The sequence below is a fragment of the Artibeus jamaicensis genome, unplaced genomic scaffold (genome assembly GCF_021234435.1).
Source record: "Artibeus jamaicensis isolate MK-2021 breed Jamaican fruit bat unplaced genomic scaffold, CSHL_Jam_final contig_2170, whole genome shotgun sequence".
Lineage (NCBI taxonomy): Eukaryota > Metazoa > Chordata > Mammalia > Chiroptera > Phyllostomidae > Artibeus > Artibeus jamaicensis.
This window is the reverse complement of record NW_026521445.1, coordinates 3,448,854-3,472,199: the sequence shown is the minus strand read 5'-3', so window position 1 is coordinate 3,472,199 and position 23,346 is coordinate 3,448,854. Positions and strand designations below refer to the sequence as shown.

Sequence of the window (23,346 nt, the reverse complement as noted above, 5' to 3'; positions counted from 1 at the left end):
GGTGCACACAGAATGGGTCACGCCGACCTTGCTGCCAAAGGTGTCGCATGCAGTGAAATGTGAGGTTAATGGAGCGCCGCTGTGAACATTCCGGCCAGACTCTGGCATGGTCCTTGGCCTCAGTGAGGGGCTCAGGCTTCCAGGGACGCTGGTCGGGTTTCCACTCACAACACACAGAGGGCCATGGGGAACCACTGTGACCCGGGTGGAGTGTGTGTGGAGGGGGTGCAGAAAGGGAGGACTTCAGCAAGGGACCGGCTGGTGTGGGAGACCCTTGTCCAGGAAGTACCGCTTGAACAGGCGACCACGTCAGGTGGCTATCTGCTCCCAGGAGCAGCTTTCCGGGGCCCGCAGCCCCGTGCCTGCCCCCAAGCCCTGGGCCCCAGAGTGTCTCCTGATAAAAAGATCTCTCTCTACTTCTCCACAGCCTTCAGTACCCCAGGTTCCAAACTACAGGCTGTCGATGACGATCCCAGACTGGCTGCAGGCCATTCAGAACTACATGAAGACACTACAGTATCCTTCCAACCAGGGTCTGAGCAGACTCAGCCAGGGCACGGGCGAGGTGATCGCCAGCCTGGTGGCATGCCTGTCCCCAGCTGGTCAGCAAATGCTCTCTAAGGTTGGTGAGGCCGGGCATGGAGGGATGCCCCTATGCGAGAGTCCAGGAGTGATAACAGGATGGAACTGATCAGACCCTCCTCCCTTTGAAGCAGCACGTGGGCCAGGATGGCAAGGAGGCATTGGGGCGGCGGCGGCCACCCCAGCCCCTCTGTCCTCCATCCTCTCCTCTTTTTCTACCTCTTCCTCCTCCTTTGTCATCTTTCCCTTCCTCTCTAGTTTGTATTTCTCCCTTTTCCTAGTCTCCTGTTTCTTTTCTTTCCTCTCCCTTTCTGCCTTCATTCTGAGTGCTCATAGTCTACTGAGGCCCACCAGCACTGCCTCTGGCTCCCTGGGGGGACCAGGCTGGTGGCCTTGCTCTGTTCTGCATGAATGAGTGGGGCTCTGGGATGGGCTCCCTCTCCCCTCACTTGAGCTTGAGAAGAGCCGGGGATCCCTGTAGGTCCCGGCTGGGTTCAGGCCAGCCAGACTGTGTTTTTTTCTCCTCCGGTGTCCTCAGATTGTTTGCAGATGGGATTAGATTAGGTCAGTTCCGAGGGCCCACGGGAGCAGCTGTGAGAACAAAGGGCGGGGGCGACGGTGCACTGGAGGCTCTGGTGTTTTATCCGGGATGGGAGCCAGGTGCAGGCTGGGCTGGCAGGGGTATGTGAGAGGGACAGGCCATTTGTCGAAGCAAGTCAGTGGCAGCTCAGAGCAAAGCCAGCGTCAGACACCCTGCAGACCCCCAGCACTTTGTCCTGCAGGTCAAGCTTCTGCTGACCTCTGTCCTTCCCCCTAAAGACCCAGAACTTAGCAGAAAGGATTCCACGGGGGCACTGACTCATGCCCCCATGCCCTGCAAGAGGCCCCGCCTCTCTGTGCTATAGGCAAGAATCTCTCCTGTGGATTTTTGTGACTTGTGCCCCCTAAGGGACAGATAGGACCATATGGGAATAACACCAGTTCTGCTCTTTTGAGTGGGCAGATTACTTGACTAGCCTCTCAGTCCCCACTTTACTGATCATGAACTCCCCTGCACGGCGTTTTATCCCAGTGGCCTGCTGAAGCTGTGTTAGAGGGAGTGGGTAGCACCAGCCTGCAGGGGTGGGGCGGGCAGCGCCAGCCCTCAGAAGGCTCTCTGGTGTCGTGCTGATCCCCCAACTGGGACCCTCCATGGGGAGCTCCATGTGGTCCAGAGGCATAAACTCCTGCCACAGCAGACCGGGACCCCAAAACCGACTCGTCACAGAACGTTGCAGGAGGCGACAGAAGTTAAAATGGATGTGCACAAGGATCTTTTGACCAGAGATGAAAGAGAATGAGCCCGGTGGCGAATGCACCAACTGGGGCAGATTTGCATTCTCTGCTGAACCCTGCAGCACATTCTCAGGCGAGTTTTCGCGGCTGCCCTGAAGGAGCGGCTTTGTCCGTTTTCTCTGATGCATTCTGATGGTCACTGACCCGGATCGCTGGCCGCAGAGAGGCCTGAAGAAGGGAAACAGCACAGGCTGCTGGCCTGCGCTCCCTGTCCCCTGGCCGTTGGAGCCTCCACAGAAAGAAAACATAGTGTGGCCTCTGGTTTACCTTCTGACCAGGCTTTTACTTCATGTCTTGGAGTTTCCTCCTGCTTTGTCCCAAGCAGCAAACAGCATGCCAGGTGCTAGAGCATGGGGACCTCTGGGGGCCAGCCTTGACCTGGGATGTGCCCAGCAGGCAGTGGCTCAGTGGAAGGACAAACCCTGCCTTCCCTTCTGACAGCCTCGGAGCCCTGGCCAGCAGCAGCGCTGATTCTGCACGGGGTTCTGGAGAGAGGTGTCCCCCGAGCTCTGCTGAGGGTGGACTGGGCCAGCGAGCCCGCCACTCTGACGGCTGTGTGTACGGGACGCTTCCCTCCCCAGCTCACTGGCGGGAGCTGATAACTATTAGGAACTGAGAAAAGACGGCCAGGCGATTTTTCATTATTTCACTATAGGTTTGTCTCACTTTATGCATTAGATGTGTAAGCTAGATATACAAACAGGGAAAGTTGGCCGTATACATTGCACTTTTGCCAGTTGAATTCTATTGTATATTTTTTAAATTTTTAATTTCTTTATATTTTTTAAATCCTCACCTGAGGATATGTTCACTGATTTTATAAAGACAGAGACAGAGAGAGAGAGAAAGAAAAGCATCCGTGGGAGAGAGAAACATCAATGGGTTGCCTTCTGTACGTGCCCTGACCGGGGATGGAACCTGCAACCTTTTGGTGCGTACAGGATGATGACCCAACCAACTAATAAGCCATCTGGCCAGGGCTGAATTCTACTTTCAATATACCAGAATCTCACTGAATGAAGTCTTTGGTAAAGTAAAAAGTAAATCACCTCCCAAGGAGAATAGATTTTTTTCTTTTACCTCTTAGCTTTGTACATTATTATTTTTTTTTAAAGCTAGGCAAGCCTATATTGTTATCGGTTGTTCTTATGGCCATGCCGGTCATTTCCACACTGGGAGCTGCTTAAAATCAGCCCCTGGCCCCAACCCTGGAACTTCCAATTCAATGGTCCCAGATGAGGTGACTCTAAATGGCGTCTAGGCTTCAAACTGTGGCCCGGGCTCAGATTCCAGAGGTGGAGACCTAGTGAGCACCACAGGCCATTGTCATGTGTGCTCCTGCCTGAGCGGAGCTGCCAGGCACATCCGGGCCGGGGGAGGGCTCCCGGCCCTTCTCAGAGGGGTGCGCAGTGCCCTTGGGTTTTAGGCACCACCCTCTACAGTGTCTCCCCCACAGTAGGGGCACACATCTCACCTCATACACCCACCTTACCGGCTTCACAAGGTCACAAGTCCATGCTTCATTAGAAACTTCCCCATGTGCACTTTTGCTACAGGATTTTGTTTGAGGCGGGATGGGGAAAGTCACAAAGCAACGCTTCCCTGGGCTTAGAAAAATCCAGATTCAGTCTCAGGGAGCATGGCATTAGGGAATCTTTGGTGTCTTTCAGAATAGCCCCGTGCAGGCTCTCCAGTCCCTGAGACCTTCTGGGCAACCAGCTGAAGCCCAGGTTGTGGATAATGTCATCTCGTCACATGTAGTAATCAATGTCAAGGGTCAGTCTGAGCATGAAATAAAAGTGCTGTTTCCATAGTAAGTTCTGCTGCAGCCTGCACTGTTGAGAAACGCCACTGCCATCCATCCACTTTTCTATACATTATCCTTCCATTCCGTCCATCCATTCATCCATCCGTCCTCCTGTCCGCCTGCCCCTTCTGTCTATCCAGCCAGCCATCTGGCTTTCCTACTGTTCATCCACCCTTCCAATCATCAATTACATTCATTCTTCCTTTTATCTATCCATCCACCCACCTATCCATCCATCTATCTATCCATCCATTAGTCCATCATTCAACCATCTACCCTTCCACCCACCCATTCCCTTATTCCTCATTCACTTAATAATATATGCTCACTGGAATATATTGGGCTTATGCCAGGCTTTATGGTTGATATAAAGATGATAAATAGATAGTCCCAACTCTCAAAGAACTTGTAGTCTAGTAGATCAATTAAGACAGTATTCAACTAACCAGAACATAGAGCAGGGTGAAAATAGCTATTCTAAAGGTCCAAGGTGCTTTGGGGCCCAAGTTAGAACCAGATGTCCAGGCAGGACAGTGAGGAGGTAGAGGACGGGACTGCCTTCTGGCTACTAGACTCCTGGAAAGCCCTCACTTCCTCATCCCCTTGAGAAATCAATGCATGCCTTCCTCTGCTGGACTTCTGGGACCTTGGGAGTTTTCGGTCACTTTCCCTTTACCTACTTCACACAGATACAATCATACAGGGACCCAGTTCTTTGAAATTAGGAAAATGAGACCACTGAGTGGGTAAGTTGTGCATGACCTGTGGACCAGTGACCTCCTTTCTACCCGGGAGCTGCTAACTCCCTCTCCCAGCCTCTATCCCTGTATCCCAGTGCTCAGTATTCTGGTCTCTAAGGGGCGGAGACGGGGGTGCCCCAGGCCCATGTTGGAGGTGGGGCTGGGGTCTGGGCCACTTTAACCGCCAAGCTCAGGGATGGAGATTTAACTCGTTCAGGGGGTGGGGGAGGCCTATGAGATTGTTTCATGTGGCCCCCTTTACCTGCCCATGTGTTGCCCCTTGTCCTGAGGCCATGGGAGCGTGCTACGAAATATGGGCACTAGCACCCAGGAACTAGCTCTTGGAAGGAGGAGTGGGGAATTTAGGATTTTATTCCTGCCGAGTGGGGAGGTGCTCTGGCACCCTCCTGCAAAGCGAGCTCTCCCCTTTCCCTCTGTATTCCTGCACTGTGCCTCGTGTGGAGGCGGGCATGCTGATGGATTGACTGACAGACCCATTGCATCGTTAAATACGTCCTGAGATCTTTTGCTGTGCTCTGTCCTACAGGTTAATGGAAACAGCGAAAGAAATGACTCGAGAGTCCTTGCCTATTAAATGCCTTGAAGCTGTCATCCTGGGCATGTATCCTTTAAGTCACACTTGCTTCATTTTGCTCTGTAGATGGTGGCCTCACTCCGCCGTCTGAGCACTGGCTGTGCCTTTAACGTCCTAGTTCCTTTAACAGGGACGATGGCCGTTGTCTCCTTGGAGGAAAGCACCGAGCTCCCTGATGTTTCTCTCTAACTTCTGCCGCCTGGAGTTGGACTCAGTCAGAGCTTGGCTCCTTGGGTCACCACCGGCGTGACCTGCTGGCTGGTGCCGGCACCCGGGCCAGCTCTCGGGCCAGCCTCGCTAGTCGCAAGGAGAATTTTAACTTGGAGGGACTAGAGAAAGAGTATGTATCATTGGTTTTTTAAAAAAATTATTGTTGATTTTTTTAGAGAGAGTGTGTATCATTTTTTAAATTGAGTTTTGAGAGAGAAAGAGATATCAATTTGTTGTTCCACTTATTAGGCTTTCATTGGTTGATTCTTGTATGTGCCCAGTCAGGGAATTGAACCCATGACCTTGGTGTGTCTGAGTAATCCTCTAACCAACTGAGCTACTTGGCCAGGGAGTATCATTGTTTAGTGTTTTGTTTTGTTTTTGCATTCATTTGGCATTGCAATAGGAAAGGCATCAAGAGGAAGTGGAACCCTCCAACCCCATCTCCGGGGAGAGTCTATGAGTAGACTGCAGAGGAGACCACGTAACTGTAGTGTCCTGGCTGCGTGGGACACGGAGCCGACACCAAGGTCTGGTCTCTCCCACACTCCCGTTCCACTTTCCACCGACTCCTGGCTTCGAGGCTGAATGCCAAGCCCAGAAAACCATGATGGCACCGACGTGTTAGTGGTGATGGTGGGAACACGATCTGATGGAAGAGCAAAGGGGCTCCCAGTCCTTTGGGGTGAAGGCTAGAAAGGCCTGTGACCAAGGAAACATGGCAAGGCCTGGGCTTCAAAGGTGGCCCAGGTAAGGCCGATTAGGCCCTTGGGCGCTGTGCTGAAAAGTGCGACCTTTTCCAGAAAGACAGTGGGCAGCCCAGCTGAAAGCTCTGGAGCAGAGGTGTGCCGTGACCAGATGGGCGCCTTAGCGAGGTCATTCCTGGGGCAGATCGGAGGGCAGCCGGGAGAAGGCTGGGGGGCCTGGTCTGCAGAGCCAGGTAGGAGCTGCTCCGTCAGGGAGGTGGTGAGGCTTGCATCCTGGTCCCGGCAATGGGAACGGATTTGAGGGGCAGTTTCTAGAGCTATGAAAGAGGTAGAATTGACAGGTCTCGGAGGCCAGTGGGGCGTGGAGGCTGAAGAGGGAGCGATCAGCCACGGTCTGTGCAGGAGGGCCTGGAGGGACGGGGATGATGGAAAGGTGAGAAGACACCTCCGTGCGGATGTGAACTAAGACGGCAGCAGTGAAGGTGAGGGCGGGCGCTGGGAGTGTCATCGACGCTTGTGCTGTGAGGAGATGTGAGGAGTCAGGGGAAGGAGGCGGTGACTCCCCTTTCCGGTTTGGAAAATCAGATGATTGGATAATACTGCCACAGTCCAAGGGAAGGATGTAAAGAAGAGGATCAGACTGATGGGGACTGGAGCATTCAGATTTGGGCATGCTGAACTCGAGGTGCCTGTGGGATGTCGGGCGGGGTACTTGGAGTCCAGAGCTCAGGAGGGGATCTGTGCTGGAAACACAAGCTTGGGAGCCATGTGTTTACAGGGCGACAGATACTGTTCATGGAGCCGGAAGAGAAAAGGATCAAGGATGAAATCTCACCATTTTTGGTCTAATTGACCCAAAGAGCCCATAAATGACACTAAGAAGGACAGCTGGAGAGGTGGAAGGAAAACTAGCAAAGGAGACACAGAAATCAGCGGAAGGGTGGGCCGGACAGTGGGACAGGTCTTGGCTGCTTTCGGGTCCCCTGGGCGTTTTTAGGGGACGGGGAACGTCCGCCCCACTGCAGTCCGCAGTGCAATGGCAGGCCTGATCTGAAACGAGAGAGTCCACAGGTGCCCAGGCTGACATTTCAAAAACGGAAACTTGAGCCCTACAGAAGCCCCTCCCCAGCCCTCCAGTCCAACCTCCTCCCTGCTCCCCACTGGGATAGAATGTGTACCCAGGAGCCCACAGGGAGGGCAGGACCACGATGAGTGGGGGCAGCAGATGGCTTAGGGCCCAGGACAGCTGTTGGGCAGAGCCTCCTGCAAGTTTAATGGGGGTGAACAATTGTTGGGGATTTGCTGGTGGAGATCAGAGAAGGGGGGAATTACAAGCGCAGGCCCCTCGCTGGGCGGACCAGTCACTTCAGACGTCTGCTGACGGATGTCTGAGTGCACCTGGACAGAGGCCACTTGCTTTATAGCACTCATGGACACGACAGTCTTGTCCCTGTGCCAGTTCAGAAATTCCAGCCTTACCTGAAGTTACAGGAATTACCTACAGACTTTTAGGATTGTGGGGCTAGGCCTGTTACCAGCTTCCAGACCCGTCCAAGTGCAAGGATAGCACACTCCTGGTTTCCCTTTGTCCTTCCCAGTGTGACATTTCAGAAAAGGGTGGGGAGGGTACAGAAATTGGGCTCACACTGCCCAACTCAGGGAAATTTGACTCCTGGACACAGACAAGAAACGCAAACCCGAATTCTAAAAGTTACAGCATCTTTATCTTTGCTCTTTGCTCTGTGTCAGCGTCCCTGTGGCCTGCTCTGCTCTCGGGCACAGGGAAGGTCCTGACAAGGGCCATCTGTCTGTGCCTCTGCAGCCCCACCCCACCCCCGTGCCCGCTGGTTCTGGGAAACCTGTCGCTGCTTCTTGGAAGCCTGTGTCCTCCCCTTAGCGCAGAGTCCAGGGTTCATTCACAAAGAGCCATTGTCTTCATCTTGCACACGTGCACACTTTCACACACTTGCCTGAGGGCCAGACCTTGGGGTCCAATTAGCATTGAGAAATGGCAGTTCTTTGGGGGCCCTTGCTGAGCCTGGTGGGGCTTAATTATGGTACTAAAGCACTATGGTTATGTAAGTAACAGGTTCATTAGCAGAGGCATGTCAGGCATATCCCCAGCAGGCCGGATGCTGGGCACATCTTCCAGGGTTTTGGGTCCCTGCCGTTTTCTCTTTCCTAGAAGAGAATTTCACCCCCCTTATCCACACTTCCTTGTCTGTTCCCCCTTGGTCCCAGTTGTTCTAAGACCCAAGGCTTTACTAATGGCCGTAATGATGGAACACATCCTAGTGCTTAGTGACGTGTGACAGGTGACGCTGGTGGTCTCTCCTGTCAGATCCCCACTTGTCCACATGGCTGACTCTGTCCCATAAGACTAATTTTGGGGCCTCTGCTCTCCCTAAGATCTCTGGCTTATCTCTTACAGCAAACATCACATTTTAGGGTTTTTTTAGTTGAGATATAATTAGTGTACAGTACTGTGCAAATTTGTTTGCTTGCTTTTATCCTCATCTAGGGACATACTTATTGATTTTAGAGAGAGAGGAAGGGAGGGAGAGAGAGACAGAGGGTGAGAAACGTCGATGCAAGAGAGAAAAGAAACCTCTATTGGTTGCCTCCCGAAGGTGCCCTGTCCGGGAACCGAACCCACAACCCAGCCAGGGGCCCTGGCTGGAGGTCAAACCCGTGACCTTTTGGTTTATGGGACAACCAACTGAGCCACACTGGCCAGGGAAGGACTGTGTAAGTTTAAGGCAACAGCATAACAAAAGGGGACAGCTGAGTGGCACCGAGAGCATTCACATTTCCGTGCAGCCGTCACCACGATCCATCTCCAGAACCTCCTCCTCCTCCGCAGCCCAAACGGCACACTCATGAAACACTGACCCCTCAGCCCCAGCCCCCAGCCCTTGGCAACCATCAGTCTACTTTTGTCTCTTTTGTGTGGGTTCAACTGCTCCAGATGCCTCACAAAGTGGAATCACATAGAGTTTGTCCTTTTGTGACTGGCTCGTTTCACTTAGCAAAATGTTCTCAAGATTTGTTCATGATGTGTGTTAGAATTATCTGCCTCTTAAGGGCTGGACAACATTCCATTGTACGTATATACCCCGGGTGTTTATCCGTTCATCTGTCCCTGGACGCTTGGGCTGTTCCCATCTTTGGGCTGTTGTGGGTAATGCTGTTGTGAACACGGGTGTGCAGATGTCCATTCTAGCTCCTGCTTTTATTTATTTCTGTATGTGTGTATGTATGTATTTATTTAAACTTTTTATTTTTAAAAATATTTTATTTATTTATTTTTAGAGAGAGGGGAAGGGAAGGAGAAAGAGTGGGAGAGAAACATTAATGTGTGGTTGTCTCTCATGTGTCCCCTGCTGGGGACCTGGCCTGCAACCCAGGCATGTGCCCTGACTGGGAAGCGAGCCGGTGACCCTTTGTTTCACAGGCCCGTGCTCAATCCACTGAGCTACACCAGCCAGGGCCTAGCCCCTGCTTTTAATTCTTTTGCATATGGACCCAGAAGTGGAATTGCTGGATCATATAGTAACTGTAATTTTTCTGAGGAATGACTGTTCTGACCCTATTGTGTCCATTTCGAGTCTCTCTCCCCACCAGACATCCAGAGAAGGGCCCCACAGCCCTGCCCCGCAGTCTGTTTGGCCAGGAGGTACTCACTCAGTAAGTGTTTGTTACACTGACTTAAAACAGCTAAGGAATGCCCTTATGCCAGCCCCAGAGAACTCGCCCCAGAAAGCAAGAAAGAATTTATGTAAGAGGACTCAGAAGGATGTGGTTTCACTCCTGACTGCCAGTTAATCACACATGATGCAGTGAAGAGAAAGCATTTTATAGACAGGAGTGCTCTATGATTAAATTCAGGGCAGAGGACAAGGCTGACCTCAGGCCCATGGGCTGAGTTCTATCGGCCCTTTTCTTTTAAGGATACCTGGATTAGCACCCCTTGATTCTGCCTTGATTCTGGTTGTCATTTCTCCTGTGAACATTGCAGGGGCCTTCAATTCCTGGTCTGCCCCACATACTCCAGCCAGAGTTAATGTCTGAGAACATCATTCCAATTGAATAAACAAATCTTTATTTTTTAAAAAAGGTGTTTATTTATTTTTAGAGAGATGGGAAGGGAAGGAAAAAGAGGGGGACAGAAAAATTGATATGAAAAGGAAACATCAATCAGTTGCCTCTCAAATGCACCCTGACCAGGGACTGAACCTGCAACGCAGGCATGTGCCCTGACCAGGAGCTGAACTGGTGAGCTTTGTGGGATGATGCCCAGCTAACTGAGCCATACTAGTCAGGGCTGCATAAAAATCCCTTTAAAAGCATGTAATCCCCTGTAGAAAATTGAGGCAGGAAAAGTACCTTGTTATTGTTTTTTTTAAATATATTTTATTGATTATGCTATTACAGTTGTCTCATCCCCCTGTTTTATTCTCCTTCGTCTTGCTTACCCCTCCCACCCGCATTCCCCTCCCCTTAGTTCATGTTCATGGGTCATACGTTTAAGTTATTTGGCTTCTACATTTCCTATACTATTCTTAACCTCCCCCTGTCTATTTTCTACCTACCATTTATGCTTCTTATTCCCTGTATCTTTCCCCCTATTCTTCCCCTTCCCCCTCCCCCTTGATAACCATCCATGTGATCTCCATTTCTGTGATTCTATTCTTGTTTTAGTCGTTTGCTTAATTCTCTTTTATTTTTGTTTTTGTTTTTGTTTTTATGTTCGGTTGTTTTTTTTAGTTGTGAGTTTGTTGTCATTTTACGGTTCATGTTTTTTACCTCCTTTTTCTTAGAAGAGTCCCTTTTACATTTCATATAATAGGGGGTTGGTGATGATGAACCTCTTTAACTTGACCTAACCTGGGAAGCACTTTATCTGCCCTTCCATTCTAAATGAAAGCTTTGTTGGATAGAGTAATCTTGATGTAGGTCCTTGCCTTTCATGACTGAATACTTCTTTCCAGCCCCTTCTTGCATGCAAGGTTTCTTTTGGAAAATCAGCTGATAGTCTTATGGAAACTCCTGTGTAGGTAACTGTCTCCTTTTCTTTTGCTGCTTTTAAGATTACCTCCTTTAATCATGGGTACTGTAATTATGATGTGCCTTGGTGTGTGCCTTGGTGCTTCCCATCTTCTTTGGGACTCTTTGAGCTCGTGGACTTCCTGGAGGTCTATTTCCTTTGCCTGCTGGGGAAGTTCTCCTTCGTTATGTTTTCAAATAAGTTTTTAATTTCTTGTTCTTCCTCTTCTCCTTCTGGCACCCCTGTGATTTGGATGCTGGAACATTTAAGGTTGTCCTGGAGGTTTCTAAGCCTCTCTTCATTTTTTTTGAATTCTTGTTTCTTCATTCTGTTCCAGTTGAATGTTCATTTCTTCTTTCTGGTCCAAACTATGGATTTGAGTTCTGGTGTCCCTTCTGTCACTGTTGGCTCCCTATATATTTTCCTTTATTTCACTTTTCATAGCCTTCACTTTTTCTTCTATTTTTTTGACCATACTCAACCAATTCTGTGATCATCCTGATTACCAGTGTTTTGAACTCTGCATCCAATAGGTTGGCTATCTCTTTGTTCCTTAGTTGTATTTTTTTCTGGAGTTTTGATCTGTTCTTTCTTTTGGGCCCCCCTTTTTTTTTGTCTCAGCATACCTGTTGCATAGTAAGCTTTAGCTGTTCACCAGGGCGGGGCAACACGTCACTGCTTTGTGATGCTGTATGTAGGGGAGGGTTCCAAGAGGGAACAATGGTGCTTGCTCTGCTGGCTTTCAGTCACTTCTCCCACTTCCCATAAGTAAATTGGGTCCTTCTGGTGCTGATTCCCGGGTGGGTGGGTATGTCTGTGTTCTGGGACTCTGTGGGTCTCACCAGTGAACTCTCTTGTGAGAGTGGGAGTTTCTTCTGCTGCTGCCTCAACCCCCGCAGGTGTTTACAGTACGAGGCTTTGAGGCTTTATTTCCCCACCCTGGAACCCTGGGTTGTATGGTCTGTCTCGCTCCCTAATTGTTCCTCCCAGTTTATCCACACGCAGATGTGTGACTGCCCACTTTTGCGTGGTCCGCCAGCCACCACCTTGCTGTTTGTCCTCTCCTCCCGGCTGCCTGTCTCCTCCCCTCCTCCTGGTCTGGACGAGTGTGTCTTCTTTAACTCGTGAGGTTGTTGGACTTCCATACAGTTCGATCCTCTGGCAGTTCTAGTTGTTTCTTCTTTTAAAATTTATTGTTGTCCTTCTTTTGGTTGTGCGAGGAGGCACAGTGTATCTACATACACCTCCATTTTGGCCGGAAGTCTTGCTTATTGTTAAGTTTGTACTTATGTAATACTAAAGAAGATGGCAAGTTCTTCGTCTTTGTCCCATATTAATCTGGTTTTGGTGCACCACGTAGTAGGTACTCAAAGATACTGAAGGAATCCTTTAAACAGGATTAGTCTGGGAAGGTGGGGAGCGGGCCTGCTCAGAGGCAGAGGCATGGACTCTATGACCCACGGGCCACTTTCCCTTCCTGGGAGTCTGCGCTCTGGGAATTTTCAAGGCCTCCTTCCTCTTCCTTGACCCAGACGATCTAAGCTACTTAACCAATGGACAGCCTTCCATCGAGCGATTCCCCATCAGCTTTAAAACCTACTTCTCAGGAAACTATTTTCACCATGTCGTGCTGGGGATTTATTGCAATGGCCACTATGGCTCGTTGGGCATGAGCCGGAGGGCGGAGCTGATGGACAAGCCGCTGACCTTTCGGACTCTGAGTGACCTTATCTTTGACTTTGAAGACTCCTACAAGAAATACCTGCACACAGTCAAGAAGGTCAAGATTGGGCTGTATGTCCCCCATGAACCTCATAGCTTCCAGCCTATTGAGTGGAAGCAGCTGGTCCTCAATGTCTCAAAGATGTTGAGGGCTGACATAAGGAAGGAGCTGGAGAAATACGCCAGGGACATGAGGATGAAGGTAGGAGCTGGGAAGGCAAGCGTGCGATGCAAGAGAGCTCTGTGTCTCTCTGTCTGTCTCCGTCTCCCCACCCCCATCTTGTCCTATGCTCCATATTTCTGGGATGCTCAAAAGTTTCTTGAGGTTACCTTGCCTGGTAGCCACCCTATTAAACCAAAAAAGATAAGTCATTTGCTATTTGACATGGACAGTTAAAGTCTCTCTTTGCATATATACTTCAAAAACCAAAGTCTACTTAGGTGTTATAGTTAAAGTAATGTCTTGGTCCACAGTTCCTTCTCTGAAATCAGTCTAAAATGTTAGTCATTTTATACTAAGGCTCTAGGTATTTTTGTCCTGTTCTGCCTTTTAAAAAAAAGATTTTATTTATTTTTAGGGAGAGGAAGGGAAGGAGAAAGAGAGGGAGAGAAACATCAGTGTGTGGTTGTCTCTTGTGCACCCCCTACTGGGGACCTGGCCCACAACCCAGGCATGTGCCCTTTCTGGCAATTGAACCAGAGAACCTTTCATTCACAGGCTGGTGCTCAATCTACTGAGCCACATCAGCTAGGGCTGTTTTGCCTTTGTAAGAGAGTGGCCGATCATCCTAATTTCCCTGAAACCAAACAGTTTCCCAGGCTATGAGATTTTCAGAACTAAAACCAGGAAAGTCCTGGGCAAACCAGGACCAGTGGGTGGGTCACCTGACTTTATAACCTATTTCAGCGTCACATCATATCTCTGCTTTGCTTAATAAGTAGCAGAGTTCCTTGGCAAAAAATTCTGCTCTGGTGCCATAATAGCCCAAAAAGGCACAAGCACTGCGCTGGCTTTATGTTAACTAGACTCATAAGCCCTTCTTCCTTCTACCATGTCACTTCCAATGTGACATGATGCCTGCTTGTTCGTGTCCCTGCAGGGCTTGCAGAGTCACTGAGAGAAAACCTATGCAGACACCAAGCACCACAGGGAAAAGGGATTATCCAAGTTCAGCCTTGGTCATGTTTAGCACGTAGGCATTTGTCATCTCCACTCTGTGGGACCTGGAGTGGAGATTCTTGACACACTGAAACCACTCTGCGTGTGTGGGGGTTGGAGAGCCAGAGGAAGAACGAGCTGATTTCTGGGGCGGTGCAGATGGGACTTTGCCTTCACCAGAGAGGAACTTGCTGGACAGTGAAGTGCAGCCCCAGGAGGCCTGGGCACTGGGCTCTGCCGCTCTCTCACTGAGCTGCGAGGGGAGGGGGGCTTAGTGGAATCACATTCCCCCGGGACACGGTAGCTTCGCTTTTTGCCAGTGCGCAGGGCGAGAGAGGCATGTCTATGTCTCAGACCTCCTGAGCTCCTTCTGGAAGTCTCCCAGCTTGGGGCCTTGTCACCTGGGGGATCCTGAGTGGGTTGCGCTGTAGGAAGAATCGAGAACGGGGGCTGTTAGAAACCAGTGTGGTAACTCCCCATGTCACCTTCAGATCCTGAAACCTGCAAGTGCCCACTCTCCAACCCAAGTAAGAAGCCGAGGAAAATCCTTGTCCCCCCGAAGGAGGCAGGCAAGCCCCCCGAGACGGCTTGGCAGGCGAGACAAATCGTGAGTAGCATTTCCTCAAGGCCCAACACACACATCCGTGGGGTTGCCCTGGCTCTGGGGACAAAGTGTGGCCCGGGCTTGGCATTGGAACCAAACAGTGATGTCAGAGAGGGTCACCCTCATTCCTGGGACGTCTGTTATGGGAAAGGACCCACCATGCCCGGCTCCCCATTACTTTCACTCTACTGACTGTCAGCCGTAGACTCGGTGGGAGGGTTAGGCCCCGGCCTGCGTGAGATGGAGAGTAGCCCCCCCAAATCCCGGCAGAATGGGAGGAACACTGGGCTTAGAATTAGGGTGCTGGGTCTGCAACCAACTCAGCTACTGAGGAGCTATGTGACCTGAAGCACGTCATCCTTCTGGGTTTAAGTTCTCTTCACCCCCCACAATGGGATCGTTGGAGTTGACGAACTTCCCTAAAACCTCATGCCCTCTCTACCCAGCAGAGAGTGTGGCCGGCCTCCGTGGGTGGTGGCATCAGAAACACCCATGGGCTCACCCTCTTCCCTGGCCGACTCTGCTCTCCCTTGCTTTAGCCCTGAGGCTAGTGATTCCACGCCTGCTTCTTAGCTGCAGAGATGACAGGTCGGAGGTGCTGAAGACGCCTAGACTATTTGGGCCATAACTACACTGGGAAAGAATAGTGCTTATATTAGTAACAGTGGCATGCTGTGTCCCACGAGGTTCTCACTGTGCTGGGACCCTGTGGCACAGCGTGTGGAAGGCCAGGTTGAGCCCTTGCTCTGCGCCACGTCAGCCTGTGTCCTGGGCAGACCCTTCCGGAGCCTTCCTTTCCTCATCTGACTACGGGATAAAAGTGCTCTCCCTGCCTGTCTCTCCAGGTATTGTCAGGAGCACGTTGGAAGGTGTCATGGGAATGATTAGTTAATGATGCACTGCTTTTACACACACGGGGTATTACTGGTACGTCAGTGCAGTAGAGCAAGCTGGCTGCGTTTCACGATTTGCATTCTTTGGTGAAGAAACCCGAACGCAAAACCAGTTTGTTATTTGAACTGAGTCTGTAGCTGTCAGTGATGGATCCGGGGCCAGAACTCCCTTCTCTGGACTCTGGGAAGGAGGCGGGGGAGGGCGGTGCGGTTCTGTCCTTGGGAGAACAGGACAGGACAAAGCATCGTCAGTGCCAAGGAAGCGTCCCTGTTTGTCTCCATTCCACTTCCCACCACCAGTCCCAGGGTTCTGCACCTATAGCCAGGACGGTCTTGGCTAAGGCTCTGGAGTCCAGGGTTTGAAAGGAGGGAAATGGCAAAGCGGGAGGGTTGGGGGGCCCTACAGCAAGGGGAGCTGGAGACCAGGATGGTTTCAGCAGAAGTGTGTCCGTTTAGGGAGCAGGATGGCTTTAAACCTCTCTCCCATGGCCTCTGACCCTAATCCTGCCCCTGACGCTGACCATCACCATTGACCCTTGACCCTGACCATAACCCTAGGTCTCCTTTCTGATTCAAACATCCCTTCATTGCTTTCACTAACAAAGTAGCAGTTGTCTCAGAGGACTATGAACATGAAAACCCTCCCCAGAGGGTCACTTAGTGTAGAGCAAGTGACCCAGAAATAAAACTCCGAATTGCCCATGAAGCAGAGAGAGGGCCTTCTGATCTGATTTATTATCCTTTCTGCCCAGAGAGGGCTGAGGCCTTCCCGTAGGAGCTCCTAGTCTTCAGCACGTGTCAAGCAGTCCCCAAAGCCTCCTCTTCCCTTGGGGTCAGGTCTGGAGCATTCCACCTGGTGGGTTTAGTCACCGGGTAGATGGCAGTTGTTGGCTTGGAAGGCGATTCCTGTTGGATCCATTCTGCTCGGACCCACGAGGACTTTGCAGTGCATGGCATGTCAAGTTTATAACCAGAAGAAGTGACCTCGGGGGGACCAGGGGTGGTAAAACCAATAAGATCTTAGACACTGGCTGTGCAGACAACAGTCAGGGTGACAAGCTAGGTGGCGGCGGTGGTTTGAGGAAAGTGGAGGAAGAAGGTGCCTCTGAGTTTGGACTGTGGAATTGAGGTGCTTCTTAGGCCTCCAGGAGGAGTGTCCCAGAAGCTGCCAGAAATGCAGGCGTGGAGTTTGAGGAAACTGGGGAACAGGGGTAATGATATCAGAACTATCTTCTTAGAAGCAAGGGTTGAAATGATGCCCAGACAAGTGTTTGGGGAAAGAAGGAAGGGATGTCAAGTCCCTGAGCAGGCCGGAGGAAGAGAATCAAAACATGGGGCTGGAAAGGAATAGTCAGAGAGCGAGGCTGGAGCGGGCGGGTGAAGGGCACGCAGGTGCCTATGGAGGACAACTGAGCGGCTCGGAGCCCAGGGAGCGGGGAAACGAGGGTCCGGGGGACCAAGGTAGATGAGGAGGTAGAAGTGGGTGGACCATCCTGCCACTATGGGGGGAGTCATCCGGCGGGAGTGAGGAAGTGAGGGCAGGATGTCAGTATTCAATGAAGAAAGGGCAGAGGGTAGAGAGAAGGGTCCTGCAACCCTGTCCGCAAACTTGAGCAAGCTGAGGATCACCCGCAGGGCTTGGGAAAACATTGCCTGATGCCTCCTCCCCCAGGGTTTCTGATTCCCCAGACCTGGGTGGGGCCTGAGAATGTGCTGTCCCGACAAGTTCCCAAGTGATGCTGAAGGGGCTGGTCCAGGGACCACGTTTGGAGACCCAGTGTTGGAACAGTCAGAGTGGGAGAGCTGATGAAGGTCGGGGGTTGGCCTTTCCAAATAACAGAAGGTCAAGATGAGGGGCAGATGAGCTTAGTCCCGCCTGGACTTCTAGATAATGAGGTGGCTCAGGTGAAGCTGGAGGGTGGGACCCTGGCCTGGCCTCCTTGGTTGGGCCCCACTGAAGTACCTCTGGGAGCAGTCCAACTTCTCATTCTTTTGGGAGTCCCACAGAGGAAGCCGGTCCTCATTTCTCCCCCAGGCCAAGCTTCACCCCTTATTCTGCCATGGCCACACACCAAAACCCTGAAACCTTGGTTCCTCGAGATGGGTCTGTAGAAAAGCGGCTTCTACCCAGGGCCCTCACCCAGCAGGCTTTCCTCCAGGTGATCTTGCTTTGGGCGAGGAAACGAGACAGTGACAAATTTGGTTCCGATCCAATAACTCTGCCAACTCTGGGAACTCTACTGTAGACTGGTCAGGACTCAGTAGGCTTTGGTGACTCTGTCCCTGAGTTATTATTGCAGCATGACATAAGGCCACCAAGTTATTTCTAAATGTGTTGGCCCAGAGGGTGGAAAATGCCGTACCAGGCAAGAGGCCCCTCAGCTGTGGGGTCCCAGCCCATCTGCGTGCGGGTAATTTTAGAGGCTTTCCACCTCCCCCTCCCTCCCCCCTGCAGCTGGAGCTACTTCCCGCTCTGCATTCCTCTCCATTTTTGCACTTGTCTGACTAATCCTTCTGAAAGGGAGGATCGGTGTCACTGGGTTGACAAAGGAGTCAGCTGAGTGGGAGGGCACACGGCAATGGCTTCACTAGTGGCAGCTGAGACAAAGCCTCAAGAGGGAAATGGAGTCCCCCGCTCTCCGCCCATGAGTCCTGTCTCACGCCCTGTGACCGGGGAGCCTGTGAAGCACCTTCTGCGCAGAACGGGCGAGTTGTCTCCTGTGGTTCTTGGTGAGGTGGGGAGGTGGAGGTTGAGGCCCTTGTTTTAAAGGTCTTCTGTGAACTCGTTTCCACATCCGTCTTCACAATTCCAGGCCTCTGTCCCCTTGCAGCTCTTCCTCCACCGAGGGGCGGCCACAGCGGTTCTCAACAGGGGCCAGGGCACCCTCTCGGGGAGAAGGGTTAGAAGTATGGTAGGATGGGAAGAGAAGAGGGAGCTCCCCACTAGGGCCCGGGATACCACGTAAATGTCCTGCATTGTTCAGACCAGCCTCCCCAGTAAAGAGCCAGTCCACCTAAAATGCAGCAGTGCCCCCACTGAGAACCCCAAATGTTCTCTGGGGTCCTTTCCAACCCTGACAGTGCACAGCCCTATGCCTGCTGCTTGTGACCTTAACCTGAGAGAGTAGGGGTGAGGGGACGGTGGCTTTCTGGCTGGACTGCCTGTGCCAGTCAGAGTGACCACATGGAACAGTCTTCTGAATTGGGGCAAGAGTCCCTGAAGACGCGTGAGAACCGGTCTTCTCTCCCAGGTCTGGCTTGGTCCCTCCTTCACTCCTCTTTGCTCTTCATGATTCTTTTTCTCTTTTTTTCTTCCTTGTTCATTTGCCTTCTTTGTCATCTCAGTCTGTAGGGAAAAAAAACCCAGTTTATTTCCTTCCGTGGGGGCACAGACCCCAGAGTTTATTCCTGCTGTGTTCCCCTCCTGTGTGTCTCCTCCTCTGCTTGTGCTGCTGGCGACCTGCTGTGTGGTCTTCCCCACACCAAGCCATTCCCTGTGACACCAGCGGGGTGTCCCACAGGTGAACTCAATGCTGACACTGTCTGCCAGGAGGTAGTGTCTGGTCCCATAAGCCAAGGACTCAGTCCTGCAAGCTGCCTCCCCCAGCACACACACTGCAGATGCCGGTTGAAAGCCCACGTTGTCACTGGTGCTTCTGACCCATCGGCTGTCGTTCAGAGGTGCCAGTGACCCCTCCTCAGCTCCAATTAATTGTCTGGAGTGGCTCACAGAACTCAGAGAACACAGGTCTGCCAGTTTATGAAAGGATATGATGAAGGATGCAGATGACCTGTAAGGGGAAGAGGGTGAGAGGTCCCAGGTGTGACCTGTAAGGGGAAGAGAGTGAGAAGGTCCCAGGTGTAGGAGGTTCTGTCCCCGTGGAGGTGGGCGTGGACTCTCCCAATGTGGATGTTGTTCGCCAACCAGGAAGCTCTTGGACCCCCGTACATTGGGGATTTTTATAGGAGGCACGATTGATCATTAACTCCACTTTCAGTCCTTACCTCTTTTCGGAGAATGAGGGGTGGGGCTGAAAATTTCAAGCTTCTAATCATGACTCGGCCTTTCTGAGGACTGTCTGCCACCCAGGAGCCCACCCAGAGTCACCGCATTGCTACATAAGGTGTGTTTAGTGCTCTGATCGCGCAGGAAATCCCAAGGGTTTTAGGAGCTCTGGGCAGAAAACGGGGATGAAGACCAGACCGGGTATTTCCTACCATAAACCACAGTGCCACAGTCTCTGGTGGGTCCTGGCTCAGGTGGGGTTTGCCCACCCTGCTGGAGACCCTCAGGGCTGCAGAGGTCAGTGAGCCCCACTGTGAGATGAGGTCTCCTTTCACTGCTGGGCCAGGGGCTGGACCACGGAACTCCTGCTCTGTCCTGCCGTGAGGGATCGGGAAGATGTCTCCAGGCATCTGCTTGACTGAGGGCCGGGTCTGGTGCTGTTTAATGAAGTCGTGGCGAATCCATTTGTTTCCATGGTCTAATCACACTGACAATGTGTGGAATGGGGCCCAAGAAGTCATTCTCTTTAAATCCCAAGAGAGACAATATCCCCAAGGGAGGGAAGGAGAAAACTTCGTTAGCATGGAAGGCAGAGGGGAACAGAGGGAGCCGCTGACTAGAAAGGCTGTGGACGGGAAGGCAGAACCTCCAAGATGATGTGGAGTTCCTTCCCAGAAGCCCAGAGGAGGTAGTTAGCCGCTCCTGGGGTTGCCTGGCTTGGCTCCCTGTGGGGTTTCTTGTGGTCCAGGGTCCTCAGGGATATGCAGAGAAAACCGATGCCTGATGGCCTTATCAGGGGAGACTGCCTTAGGCAGAGGGAGTGAGCCCAGGGATGTCAAGAGCTGATTACTGTAGATAGCCAGACAGGGTCGGGGCTCCTAGAGAGGACCTCTGTCACAGAAAGGAAACCGGGCCCTGGAATCTCAAGAGCCCATGGCTCCTGGTCTCTGGCCAGAGCCTCCTGCTTGGAGAAGGCTTGAAGGAAAGGGCGAAGGGCTGGAGAGTCCCTTCAGAGCCAGACCTGCCTTGGCCGAGGCCCGCTGACATAGCAGCTCCAGCTGTCTGCCCGGTCAGCTGCCTGCCGTGGCGGCTGCAGGCCTGGGGCGTAAGGAATGTGAGTGAGGAGCACGAATGGCCTTGAATGAGGGTGGCAGGTGTGGGGGAACCGGTCCCCCAACCCGGCGTTCCTCCAGAGGGGGCCTGCCTCGGGGCCTGGCCCCACCTGATCCCCGCCAGACTAGACGAGAGAGGGGGGCCTGGGGTCTCCAGTTGAATGCTGGGCTCTTGCGCCCCCGATTTAATCTGATCCACACCCTTAACAGACTAAGGTTAGGGTTACAGTTGCACCTTTGCCGTATGTGCCCTCCTAGAATCCTGAGTCCACAAAGGATTGAGTCCACAATCCTGAGTCCACACTGAGCCAACACGTGTCTGAGTGTGCGGGCGAGTGCGTGTGAAATGTGGGCACCCCCCCACCCTAAGGGGTTGTGACCTCAGGGGAGACAGGAGGAAAAGCAGAGGTGGACTGCCTGGTGGCCTGGGCATCCCCTCGGGCAGCCCTGAGTGGACACAGATGGCTCTGTCCCTGAAAGTGTCTCACACTTGAAGGGGACAAGCACCAGGTAAATTCCCATCAGGAGAAAGGGAATGGGTGTTGGCTCCACTGAGAGCAGGAACTGCTATTGGTCTGGGTAACTCCAAGACCTAGATAGAAGGTTCTTGGCAGAAAGTGTTGCTAAATAAATTCTTGTGAACGAGTAAGTAGCAAGCAGGTCTCAGGGGCCTCGCTCCCCTGCTGCCTCTCGGGCCCTCTGACCCACCCTCCCGGCAGCCTGGCAGAGGGGGGCAGGTGCTGAGATGTGAGGGGACCAGAGGCCCTGACTCGGCCTTTAGTCCCTTAGTCAGAGGTACAGAAGAGGGACTGAGGGGGTGGGGGGACCCTAGAGGCTTTACTTCCCTTTACTGCTTCTTGTCCCAAACCCAGCCTCACACAGGCACACGCCAGCTTGTGTTCAAGGGTGTGCTGTTGTCCCCAGTGGGTCCCCACCATGCTGCCACCACTGTTGGGTTCTGAGGCCTCCTGTGGCTTCCCTGACGTCAGCATCCCATCCAGTGGAAGGTCTTCCTCGTGGGCACCGGGGCCGCCTCAGGGCGTGTGACAGCCTGGACGCTCCACACGTGGGAGAGGGTGCACTCTGCCCCAGCCGTCAGGGTGCAGGCGGCAGGGGCAGATACCGCACGTACTTCCTTCTCTGCAGACCCCCGCACCTCCTCCCTGACCCGCCTCCTCCTGACCCTGGACTGCAGCCCGACGCTGGGGTTCAAGGTCAGCTCAGGACCAGGCTGTCCAGCAGTCACCCCAGTTTTCCCTCGATACGTTGAGTGACAACAGGTGCAGCTGGGATTGCCCGCTCGTGTGTCCTTCTGTCCTTCCACAAAGTGGGCAAAGAAAACCTAAGGACCCTGATCCCTCTTGTAAAACAGAAGGTGGCCTGAGAACCTTTCAAAAGGAAAATTGGTTGATTTCTTTTCCTTGTTTGGACTGGGGAGGGGTTTGGAGAAATACATTATTCAGTCTAAAATAATAGCTGTGGATCCGATGAGAGGTTCTGGGCAAGGGCAGACCCGGCTGAGTCATCATCCTGGTGCTCGCGTTTCTTAAAAATAACTCCGCTTGCTATTCTAATTTCAGCCAGGGGAGCCCTTGGAAGAGGCCTCTCCCCACCCCACAGCTCACTCAGCTCTGCTCATGAGAGGAGCTGGCAGGGACCGAGCAGTGTGTCTGGCTGGGCGCACAGGCCGGTGGCATGCGGTGATAACCCACTTCTGCCCCTCGCCAGGCTGGGAAATGGCAGCTAGTGTGGCTGGGAAGGAGAAGGGTTTCATCCTCCAGGCGGTTCACCAGCAATCTCATTTTAATGCATTTCCTGCCAGTATTAGCCTCCTCCCGCCCCCCCACTAGGTTCTGAGTACCTGTGGGGAGTGGAGTGGGGTGAGGACACAGAGGGAAGAGACAGCCTCGTCCCTTCCCTTGGGAAGCCCTCACACCACCGCCACTGCAGGGCCACGTAGAGGTTGCTGAGTGGGCACGCTCCTCCCCAAGTGGCTTTCAAAGGTAAGGCAGAGCCTCTTCTATACAGGAAAAGACCACTTTCTTCCTACTCAATTCTTAGGATGTTGTCACGGTGACTTGAATTCCTGGCTTAGGACTTTGTCTCTGTTAAAATTAAAATATCCCCTGGTAAAGGTAACATATCAGCCATTTGCACGTTAGTGAGAACTGGACCAAAGTTTAGTGTGAGTTTCGGGGTATCCAGCCTTGGGGATTCACAGATGAATTTACTTGATCCTGCTCTCAGGTGGGTCACTGTCTCCAAGGCAGGCCCCAGGCTTATGAGATTCTTGAACAGAGGTACTGAAGGAAATGCTGTGGGAAGTCAGAAAATTGCTCATGGGAGAAGGGGCCTTTGGGTTGGCCCTTGAAGGGAGGACAAGAGGACATGTGACAGGGCATTCCATGGCCAAGGTGCGGAGGCAGGAGTGGCCGTGGTGTCATGCTCTCAGGTGACTGGGAGGGTGCTTTGTGTGGGGTGCAGGAGGACGGGGCAGCCTGCACACAATTGAGGACATGGATTTGGGGGACAGCCTCTGGCTCTACCACTTGCTAGCCATGTGGCTTTGCTTTGAGCAAGCTCCCTAACTTTTGGTGCCTCTGTTTTCTCCTCTGTTAAGTGCGCGTCTGAATTGCCATCGGGTTAGTGAACTCATGGAGGGAAATGGTACCAGCTGGGATTGGCTTTGGCGGTGGGGAAGGTGAGGTTGCAGCTGCGGCTTTACCTGTGATTTACTGTAATGGGGAAGCAGCTCAGCGGAGCTGGTGGCGGGGCTTGACCGCTCTCTGCCTCTGCCGTGGGCCAGCCGGAGGGCCCAGCCCCGCTG

The 23,346-nt window shown here is 52.4% G+C and overlaps 1 protein-coding gene across 3 annotated transcripts in view; it reads left to right on the top strand.

Annotated features, from left to right (window-relative positions):
• The window catches only part of VASH2 (vasohibin 2), a 35,421-nt gene that overhangs the window by 8,373 nt on the left and 3,702 nt on the right, over nucleotides 1–23,346 (top strand). For 2 of the 3 annotated variants that reach the window (XM_053658378.1, XM_037164312.2), the window contains exons 4-8: nucleotides 428–516; nucleotides 4,414–4,470; nucleotides 5,012–5,086; nucleotides 12,566–12,947; nucleotides 14,396–14,511. In XM_053658378.1, coding sequence (XP_053514353.1) covers nucleotides 428–516; nucleotides 4,414–4,470; nucleotides 5,012–5,086; nucleotides 12,566–12,947; nucleotides 14,396–14,511 — 719 coding nt within the window. The remainder of the gene's footprint in view (nucleotides 1–427; nucleotides 517–4,413; nucleotides 4,471–5,011; nucleotides 5,087–12,565; nucleotides 12,948–14,395; nucleotides 14,512–23,346) is intronic. The other variant, XM_037164313.2, reaches the window with a different exon arrangement.